Genomic DNA, 10,678 nt, shown 5'->3' with positions numbered 1-10,678 from the left:
TCACTCCCATTCATTTGAAATGAGTGTGATGGAGGGTCCAATCTGCAGGCCGATACAGAAAGCGCACTACATTCACCTCCATGAGCTCGTCATGGTGCTCTTGAAAGGCGTTTTTTTCTTCGAAATAAAGTCATGCTTGAAGAGTGCTCACCGAAGAGCCCCATGAATGTGTTTGCGTCGGTTAACTCCCCACTTTGAACATACTGAACTGAGCGCACCAACTGGTTCTTGCTGGGTGCTGAAGTGAAGTGAGAGAGAGCGAGAGAGAGAGAGAGAGAGAAAAAAAATATCTCCAGACAAGGAGCCTTGACAAAATGCAAGTCCTATCTTAAATCAGAAAATCCAGGAGGCCGGCCAAATATTCAACGGATGATGTCATCGGCAGCGCTGACTTTGTTTCAAGGAGAGTTGGGAGGAGGCTGTGATTGCCTCAGCCGGGAAGAGGTCCAGTCACACAGTCTGCCTCTGCTCTCAGAGAGCTGCAGGCTCCACCTCACTGCTCATAAATAATGCCGAGAGTCAAGTATCAGGATTTGGGACGCATTGCAAAGACACAAACCAGAATTGGACTGTTCATTTTTTTTCCCCCACCTCCTTTCCACTGTATGACTTCAAACCCCAATATTATATCCATGTCACTGTCATCTATTCATCCCATGGGCACACAACCGCTGATGAGGATTTTCATTCATCTGAATTGCAACGTTACAGCTTCAAATAATCAAATTTTAAGGGGGGGGGGGGGGGAGAGAGACCAAGAAAGAAAAACAATCGACACCAGAAAATTCATATCAATCTTTATTGTACTTAGAAATCCACGCATCAAATCCTTTTTTTTTTTTTTTTACATTTTTTTTTTTTTCATTTACCATTTACAGTGGGGAAGAAAGAGGGCCAAGCTAAAACGTCATGCCTTTCCCAGCAGGCGCGATGCACTACAGGACGGGCTGAAATGGAGCAGACGGGCAGACGGGTCGCAGGGTGGACGTGGGGTGGGGGGGAGGCGGGGGGAGTGAGATACATAAAGTGCTTTTATCGACAGTTTTCTTATTTTAATAGAAAAAAAATGATCCAGACGACAGGTTGGAGGGCGGTGGGGTCGGGGTGAGGGCCCGTAGGACATGACGGCCAGAGAGTTTGTGAAGGAGGTGAAGATGGGGGATGGGATGACAGGTTGATGAGGAGGAAGAGAGTGGCGGTGGCGGCGGTGGTTTTTCGTTTTATCTTCAAAAAATAAAAAAGCGTTTGAATGATATTTAAAAAAAGAAGGAAAGAAAGAAAGAAAAGAAAAGAAAAAGAAGGGAGAAAGTGGCCTCAACCCAGGATGAGGGTGGACCTGCCACCAGGGGGGTTTCTTCGGTTGCCTGCGGCGCCCCCCGATGGATCGGAGGGCTGTGGCTTCTCCTGGTCCTCGTGCTCAACATCTTCGGGAAACTCTGTGCAAGGGTGCATTATGGGATACGGCGGCGTTAGCTCTCTGCGGTCTCGCATCGACCCCTGGCCGCTCAATGCATTGCATTCTGGGAGGCCGAGGTGTTTCAGCGAGTTCGGCCAGCCCGGTAGTAAAACGAGGGTAAATAGGATATTGGAATTCAAGTTTTTCATCCACTATCGAAAGTCCTACAGGTTAAATTTGAACCAAACCCATTGATGGAGAAAAGTGTCGCGTCTTAGCCTTTTCCTCCCTCCTTGCACGACGAGCAGTTTTGCTGAGGTGGAAGGATGCTTTACCCCAAACCCATGCACAACGACTGGAAGACATTATGGCTCGTTTAAAACTAGAGGACATTAGATATTCTCTTCAGCAACCTTCTTCCTCAGTTGTTACTGATTTAGTTCAAGTTCCCGGATGTCATAATTCACTGGCAGAGGCGAGTTGCAGAATGTGAAGTCTTTTTTTTGCTGCAAACGGACACATTGTTGGCTCAGGACTGCTACAGTGACAGTTGGGTCTGCGCGCAGAGGTTTGGCTAATCCACGCTTAAACTCGCGCCGCACCTTTTTTAGGCATACACTCAGTCCCGGACACGGCGTGCATTATTTTTGAAGTCGGAGCAGCAGATTTGTGGAGTGTTTTATTGAAGCGAAGTTATTGCCAATGGTGGCGGGAGAAATGCAAACAGAGGTTTTACTTTATTACCCCCTCAGTGCTTATGAGTGAATTACCCTCCAATCACTGGAAGCGACACGTAACATATAGCTCTTCCCTGCAAGGGCGTAAAAGTTTGAAATGTGCGCGGCACTTTGCCTCGTATTCGGCGGCGGCAGATAATAAACGAGTTCTGTTATTTTCTTTTTTTTTCTTTTCTTTAAAGGTCTGCGGGGATGTGCGGCGGAACCCTCCATTAAGGCAGAAGCCGGACACTTTCTAACTTACACGCACCTGGAGGTTAATAAAAAAAGCTTTTCATACTAAGTGAAGCCTGCCGTCAGAGAACAGCTGCTCCACTCCCAGCCATTACGCCGCAGCGACAGAGACAGACCACATCAAAGAGACGGCGTTGTTAAAAGTTGGGGGGTGGGGGAGGGGCTTGTGTACAGTTCTCAGGATACGGTACGGGACAAATCACCGGGGTCTGTTTTCTTTGGGGGTTTTTTGAGGCATGACCTCATCTGTTCAAGGGGAACCGTGCTGCTATTCACTGAGTAATCCGAGTCACGTCTGGCTGTTTAGACACCGAGTGTGTCGGCAACTTCAAAAGGGCTTTTATTTTTTTTTATAAACATTTTAAGAGTTTGGGGACACTCACCATCGTTTGCTTGTTCTTGGCCGTTCGGATCCTGCGGTGAAAAGAAGAGACAAAGACGTCAGACGTCGCCACGGACCGCGACTGAACAGACATTTAAAAGATGACTAAAGTTGCGCCACTTGTTTGAAACAAAACAAAAAAAAGTGTGGCAACAGTGGTCAATTGGAGAACCTGCATGATAAGTTGCTTATCCTTACATGTTTCCATTACAGTTTTTCGCAAAATAAAAGAGTACAATTGCGATTTGCGACCCCACTTCTCCCTCACTTCCCTTTGTAATTCCTTGCACAAATCTGCATTTCGATGTTGAATGCGGTCAAGAACGGTAGTTGAAGTGAACTGGTCACATGACCCCATCTGTCACATCCGCTGATTCATAAATGCGAAAAAAGTGTTTCCGTGACACTTTTGTGATAGACTTCTGTATCGATACTTCTCAGAAGAGATGTATGGATGTCAGAAGCTACCATGTGTTTGGTCTGTATACCGCAAACTGCTTTAATGTCGTGAAAACGCAACCAGTGTACGCTGGCTTAGCATAGTCAACTGTGCTAGCAAGCTAGCTGGCTAATTTATGCAACACAACCTCTCGCTACTATTCATTTGAGAACTACATAGCTAGCATTAATATACAGGTAGTGTTCCAAAGCACATACCTTTGTTGAAATGCTTAAGGGCTATACTTGCTTTCGGGTGCAAAAATCACACACTGCTGCATTTTGCGGAAATGACAACAGCGTTTTAACCTTTTCTTTGGCTGTTTTATGTCACAGGTGCCGCCATAACTTGTGATAAGATCATGCATCATGGGGTTGTTTTTTTTTTTACATCGACTGCATTGGCCATTTAAGCAAAAGTCCTCCCATGTTTCAGTGATGAAGACCAGCAGTTTTCCCAAAATAAAACCCTCGGCGGGGATTACAAAACGTCAGCGGAGGGCATCTATCACACCACATCCTGGGCGAGTTTCAAACTGGAGGATGAATTTTCTCCCGGGCTGTTTTGATGTGGAGTTAATCTGCGACTGCGAGCCGAACTCCTGCACAGCGTCGTGGAAGGTGCCGGGTGCTCTTGTTTTGGAAACAGCCGCTGTCGGCTTTAATGAGCGGTACCTCTTGTCTCTTCCACACCATGGCCCCCCCAGAGTTGTGGATGGTGGTCAGTTCCGGTTGAGGGTTCTTGGGGAAAAGCAGAGGCTGCTGGCACCGCCTGAGAGGGGCGGAGGGCTCTCCGCACAGGGTTCCCGCGGCCGCACCGGCTGCAAAGTAAAGAGAGACACGGAGCAGAACACACAGTCAGGCGAGGCGGGGTGTGTAGCGCGCGAGCTGCCGAGCTCGTTCTCTGTTTGTTTTTCCTCTTCCTGTACGGTAGATAACGCCGGAGCGAGTTGGGGTGGAGGGGGTGGGACGAAAGAGACAACAGGACAAAGGTTTGAAAGCAGCAGAGTCATACCATATGGACACTAATCCAATTAGTCAAAAAGCAACCCCCCCTCTCTTACCCCCCGCCTCCCTCTGACTCTAATGTTTCTAACCCATGAACCCCACTGTGCTCCAGACAAGATTAGTCTTTTTAAATGTGAAGGAAAAAAAAAAAACATCGTCTTCATGAGGCAAATTGATTGAAATAACATTGGGGGGGCAAAAAAAACAGAAAAAAAAAACAGCGAGAATCAGCAGGAAACAACAGCAAATCCGATTGGGGCGTTTGCTACAGACCTAGATCTGCAGTGGAAGCCTTCCAGGCAGACGAGCCGGATGCCAAAACACACATAAGGCTGCGGCTCGCGCTCTCCTATAGCAGGACGAGTATTAAAACCCAGCGTTTAGCCCGCAGTCGGGGAGCTGGCTACGCTAACCAAAGCCGCCCGCATAAGGTAAGAGCTCGGCTGCAGCCCGAGGACCAGGGAGGGGACAGGCCCTCTTTGTCATGAGGCGATCAGCGACGGCGGACAAGCAGAGGGCCGCCATTGTTTATTTGGGTTTTTGTTTTTTTTTAATGAAGAGAAGTGAATCAGCACCGTTAAAAATCCTCCGTCATCAACAAGAGGCTCCTTTATGGCCTGATCGACTCCCGGGGCAGTGCACAACAAATGGCACATGGAAGAGGATTAAACGAGATGGATGCGCCAGACAGGGGTGCATTATGTTATCATCACTTCAACGCAAGGCCACATCACTCAACGTTATTATTCTCACGGGCCCCATAGAATAATGCACTGGTAGGGTGATGTCACAGATTAAGGGGCCGGGAGACAGGAACCTTCGGCCTGACAGGATGCTATTAAAACGCTGGATATGAGCTGCAGATATCAATGGAGTTCTTATTCCTTTAGCGATTGCGTACGGAAGAGGATTAGGGCCACAAGAGATCCACAAGATTCCAATTTGAGAATAAAGTTGAAATTTCGAGATTAAAGTCGAAATGCTGCAATTAATGTCAACGCGAAGTAAGTCGAGAACAAAGTCGAAAGGCCCCGGGCGCCAGTCTAGTGGAGCACTTCTGTTTCCGCCAGTTTCCTGATTACTGTGGGTGAACCTTGTGGGATACACCTGCTTTTGGCAGTTTGCTTTTAACTGTGGGTAACTGGGTTAATCCACCATCCATCCAGTCAACTCGCCAATTTGCACTTTATTTCCGAAGACTTTAATCATGAAATTTCTACTTTATTTACGAAATTTCGTCTTTTTAATGTCAACTTTTTTCCCACGAAATGTTGACTTTATTCACGAAATTTCAACTTAAAACTTAAAAGTGAAAACTTAAATAAAAATCTCCTTCCTGTAATATTTCCTCTCTTCTTGTGGCCCTAATCCTCTTTCATACACGCGCGGCTCATCAATGCAGAACCACGAGGGGTAAAAAGTCTTACGGTTTGTCCACAGGAGCAAAACAAAAACATGTCACTGCATGTATTCGGTTTGTTATTTCTTGACTACAACAACGCGACCTCGGGGTCAGTGGCAACACATGCCCGGCCTTTAACTGTTATTACGGCTTGCCAGGGGAACCACAATTATGCTGCTGCTGATACCAGCTTCCTCTCTCTGAGCGCAGAGCACTCCAGATGTGGCCACAAGCTTAGAGGACCGGAGCAAACAGGAAGACCGTCTTAAAATCCCCGGATACACGTTTTCCCAAGTTTAGCTCTCGCGTAGCCGTTTACGACGCTGTTGTTTTTCCTTCCAATGACTCGCAAAGATTCAAAAAAACATACGCATTGATTCAACTTTAAGGGACCCTTTTGAACCCTGTTCAAAACAACAACTAAATCAATTGCAGTGCGCCAGACTAGCGAGTGGACAATGTCCCTCAACTTTTCACTTCATGTCTGCAAACACCAGCACAGGTTCCGTTAAGAACGGCCACGTCTTGCACAGGGGTTGTGCAGTTCATTCGTATCTCACTTTTTTTTTTTTTTGAACTCGCTCGTCAATCTTGCGCGCGGGTGACCTGCTGTCCATGGTCGACGCCTTCTGGTTCAAAGCGTTGGGTTGAAAAAGCGACGCGCACGTCAGCCTCCCTCCGTCCTTTTTCTGAAGGACGTGGCGTATCTCAACTCACGGGAGATGACGGTGGCATTCAGGAATTTGTTTGAAGACGCCACTTTGAACTGCAAACCCCCTTTTCTGCATTTTTTTTTTGTTTTTTTTTCTTTTACCTCTTCGGGCTTCAAAAGAGGCCCAGTGCAGAGAAGAACAGGCTCTCTTGGTGAGCACAGCGACGCAGGGGGACGCAGTTCTATCACAAGGTTACGAGTTATTCCAAGTGTGAAGCACGGGTAACTACTGCAGGCCAACTTTCACAAAGTGCATGCTTTTCTGCATTTCTGCTGATGGTCTTTACTTACAAAAAGGCCATTTATGAGATGGCGCTTCATGGTCAGGAATAGCAGTTAATCAAACACGGGATTGCTGACAGAAAAAGAAAAAAACAACAACAATTCCCTTGCATTGAGAATGTGAGGGGAGCACATTTCCTCAGTCCCGGCTACCTATAAAAGAGGGCTGACCCTTCTGAAACTGAGCTGGTTTGAAACAAAGTGAGTGGCAAGGGGGTTTATAGGCGGCGGCGGCGGCGGCAGCAGTTGGTTATGGAGGTCAGGGGTCAGAGCTCATTTCACGGTAAATTCTTGTCCACACACACACACCATGGAAATCTGGCACAGCACGTTAACAGTTATCTGCAAAGTGGCCAGCGGGAAAACATGTGATCCTTGGCTGAAGAGGAACTCAACGGCGGCAAGTTATAAATGGAATCCTACTTAAAATCTTGGAGCCAAAAAAAAAATTCCATCTATAGTCTGTGGACATCAGGCCTCCTGGAGATTGAATAACTCCAGTAAAGATTTACATGTGACTTCTCCCAGGAAGAAATATCACACCTCGACTGGTTTTCCATGAAAGATTTTGTATGCCTCACCCCTCTATTCCACCAAGGACACACATTTCACCGGCTGACACACTTTCAGCTGATCTTTTTTCCTGCACCGAGGGCCAGTCCTCCGGCCTGTGCAAGAAAATACAGCTTCAAATTACATTCAAACCAGACATGTGGGATTCGATTAAACGGCTCAAACGGAAAAAATATTAAAAGGCCGCCTGTTTGCCGAGCCCCGGCTTGAAGAATTAATATCATGGTTTCTTCTTGCTTACTTTAAAACTTTTGCCTGTTCTCGTATTGCAAGTTTACCCTCGCATGAGCGGCCCTGCACCCTCCACGTTCCAAAACTCACATTACCGTCAATATTACTTTATAAATCAAATTTCATTCTTCTGGCTCCAATATTGTGAAATGGAAAAAAAAAAAAAATCAATCAAAAACCAAGTAGAGTGTTTGCTTTTACTGGGTGGGTTGTTCCTTCGATGAGCATGAGGGTCATCTGGTTCTGCAAAGATGTTCGAGGCCATCTTGCCCTTGCGCTGGGGGGTCGTCTCCTCGTCTGTGCCGAGGCTGAAGTTGGACTCCCCACCTGGCGGTCGTAATACCCTGCAGATCGATGAACGAAAGAGATAATAATATTAGCTGAAGTCATCGCAGCCCGCGCCAAAGGACCAAACTGGAACACGCGGCTGATCCGACGCCTGACGAGGATCAAATGAGAGAAGAAAAAAAAAAAAAAAAAAAAAAAAAAAAAAAATCAATGGCCAAATATAAACGGGGAGATGTCTGCAGCTGTAACCTTCTAAATACCCCGCCCCTGCCGTTTTTCTGCACATGCCGCAATCACAAAAAAGACACAGGCAAGCAGCAGCGAGGTGCCTGCACTTTAAGCCGCGGCTGTCAGCCTGTCAGGCAGCGGCAGTCTCTGCCCGGCAGCTGACTCCAGTCGCCGTGCAATGGCACAGCTAGATGGCTAGTCGCTGACTGTCTTCAGCATGGATTCCTTTGTGTTGACACAAGTGGAGTTGAACGAGTTCCCGGTTGGCGCGGCCGGGCCGCTTATTAGACAAGCGAATTCAATTCGACTTCCTATATGGGTCAGCAGAGGAGGTGAAAAGTCTGCGAGGCCCGCAGCGAATGTAGGTCAGCTAATAAACTGGCAGCTCCGAAGCGATATAAAAGGCCGAGGCGTGACAAACACAGCTCAGTTTACACCGACATTCCTTTCACCGCTCGCCGAACAAAAAAGGAGCCTGATAATGGGGGAGAGAAACCCCTTTTTTCCAACCCCGCTTGCAGCCCTGAAGGACAATCAGGTTGAACCAAAAAAAAAAAGAGAGAGAGAGCGAGAGAGAGAGAGAGAAGACGCCCTGACGTTTGCAGAGGCACCAAAGTGGACCCCTCCCTCTTTCTCTCCGGCCATGGCCCCTCTCCTTCCTCAGAGTCCCTGAAGCCACCAGCTGACACACGCAGCAGCAGCTGTCCGAGCACCAGGCGGGCAGATGGGGGTGCAAAAAAAAAAAATAGGAGGAGGAAAACCCCACCTCTTTAGGGTTACTAGATTTGATAAGGGGAGGGTGAAATGAAATCAACAGCGCGTGGGCCTCGTCGTCGACGTGGATGTTCGTGCCGGTCACGCGTGGCCGTGCCAGTAATGTCACAAGCAGAACCTCAGGATGAGCTCACGCTTTCCACACGGATAGTGATGGAAGAGGAGGAAGGGAGGGAGGAGGGGGGCTGCTGCTGCTGCTGCTGAAGCTCTTTAGCGGCCTGGCAACAGACCCCACCCTCGAATGAAAAGCTGCAAATAACATCAATAAAGGGCTGCCATGAATGTCCAGGCAGGTGGAGCAGATCTGGAGCAGAAGAAGAGGAGGAAGATGGCCTGTCTTGATAAGGGGGGGGGGGGGGGGGGGCAGCGGTGCTTTTGATGGCCTACTAAGATTTCCTGTAAATCATTCTGCTCGCTGCTTGTCTGCTAACGCCCCCATTTCTAACGCAGCAGGGTCACAAAAAGGACGCTTAAGGGAGCAAAAAGCAACAGAAGAAGAAGAAGGGGGGGGGGGAAGCAGCTAAGGAAAGATTAACAGGCTTAGCTTAGCAAAGCCCCCACCCAAGTCCCTACTACCGCAGCATCCACAGACACGGCGTGTGCCACTTCAAAACGACTAATGACTGGCTGGTCGGAGGAGGGCGGACAAAAAAGGGCTAGCGGCAAACCCAATGTGCCTGAGGTTAGAAAAAGCTATGGGCGAAATGAAGCCTAATTTGCTGTGCGAGCGGTCACTTTCTTCGGCATTGTTTCCCCTGCGAAAAGGGCAGGGTCGCCGGGATCCATCCACACCGAGCGAATCATCAAAAAGGAGGGGGGGGGGGGGGGGGGGAGAAACATCCGTGACTGCGAGCTGGACGGACGAATGGGCGGGTGAACGTGATTCATCGCACGACAGTGTAGTATTAAACAAACAAACAAACAAACAAAAAAAAAAATCCGACTTAAACAACTCAAAAGTTGGCCTTTTTCGTCAGCCGCGTCGAACTCGATGAGTCATAACGAGGCACGCAGACCCGACCGACTCTCGTCTAGGATACTTCCTGCCAAAGACCCTCCTCGACACGGAAGAAAATTCTTACAAACAGGCACTTAAACGAATACCTACACTGTCACGTCCCGCAAATAATGGCTGTCGTTAAAAACAGAGACAGAGAGAGAGAGAGAGAGAACACGACGGGCCTTGAATTGAACAACGTCAAACTAAAGTTATTCGACTGCCTACAAACGACAGCACGCGAGTGAAGGGGATGACTATTTTCTTTCTGTCCGTTTTCTCGGTTAAAAACGTTGATAATTAGCACAATTGGGCGCGGCTAAAAGGTCAGTCATCCATAAGATTAACTCAATTGGCCAGACGATGTGACAGTTGAGCTAAAGCCAGATAAATAAATTAGAAAAAAAAAAAAAAAATCCCCGTCCGAGCTTCGCCGACCTAATAAAAGGCAGCTGGGCAGCGCCGGAGGAGGAGAAAATAGAGCCAACATGAGTCGCTGAGCTCGGCGAGGGGCTCGCATCCCACTTCTTTTGTTCTGCCGCTCAAGGTTTTCGCGTTCTTTTACCTGGAACTGCTCTTAGAGCTGGGGCTCACTCCTTGGAAGGTGGTTGTCGTCGTCATTTTTCACCGCCTCTTTCGGTGTTTGGGCAGCGGCGGGCTGTCGAGATAGGCGGACTAATTTGGGAAAAGTCTGCTGCTGCTGCGGCTGCTGCTGCCTCGCCTTCCCCCGACAGAGATGCGACAGGATGTTGACTCCACCCGACCGACACTCAAGTACATGGATTTGACCGGATCCGACGGTTCTGCGGTGCCAGCCCACCAAGGCCCAGCCCATCGGCGTTCTGATCGCTCTGATTGGACAGAAGTCCGCAATGGCTGCAACGCCATTGGTCAGGAGGCACCAGTGCTCGCACGGCTTGTTGGTGGCTGGTCTCGGGCTTGGTGTCAAGTGAACAGACCGTACACTCCCAAGGGCCTTTACTGGTGTTAATAATG

General features: G+C 48.4%; 1 protein-coding gene across 1 annotated transcript; it reads right to left on the bottom strand.

Annotated features, from left to right (window-relative positions):
- Nucleotides 1-785: 785 nt before the first annotated feature.
- Nucleotides 786-10,462, bottom strand: LOC142886911 (jupiter microtubule associated homolog 1-like). The gene is made up of 5 exons (XM_076024172.1): nucleotides 10,248-10,462; nucleotides 7,597-7,739; nucleotides 3,863-4,008; nucleotides 2,751-2,781; nucleotides 786-1,436 (listed from the first exon to the last, which is right to left on the bottom strand). The coding sequence occupies exons 1-5, from the start codon at nucleotides 10,301-10,303 to the stop codon at nucleotides 1,315-1,317; spliced, it is 498 nt and encodes a 165-aa protein (XP_075880287.1). The 5' UTR covers nucleotides 10,304-10,462; the 3' UTR covers nucleotides 786-1,314.
- Between the last annotated feature and the right edge of the window lie 216 nt (nucleotides 10,463-10,678).

This window comes from Nelusetta ayraudi, unplaced genomic scaffold, assembly GCF_046127955.1.
Source record: "Nelusetta ayraudi isolate G7.1 ecotype Tasmania unplaced genomic scaffold, CSIRO-AGI_Nayr_v1 ptg000016l, whole genome shotgun sequence".
NCBI lineage: Eukaryota > Metazoa > Chordata > Actinopteri > Tetraodontiformes > Monacanthidae > Nelusetta > Nelusetta ayraudi.
The sequence above is the reverse complement of the archived record's forward strand: the minus strand, read 5'-3'. Positions and strand labels throughout refer to the sequence as shown.

Coding starts and splice junctions, on each gene's coding strand:
- LOC142886911 (XM_076024172.1), bottom strand. CDS start 10,303: ATGACGACGACAACCACCTTCCAAGGAGTGAGCCCCAGCTCTAAGAGC. Junction 4,009..7,596: donor TCGAAGGAACAACCCACCCA/GTAAAAGCAAAC, acceptor TTTACTTTGCAG/CCGGTGCGGCCGCGGGAACC. Junction 1,437..2,750: donor CCAAGAACAAGCAAACGATG/GTGAGTGTCCCC, acceptor ACCCTTGCACAG/AGTTTCCCGAAGATGTTGAG.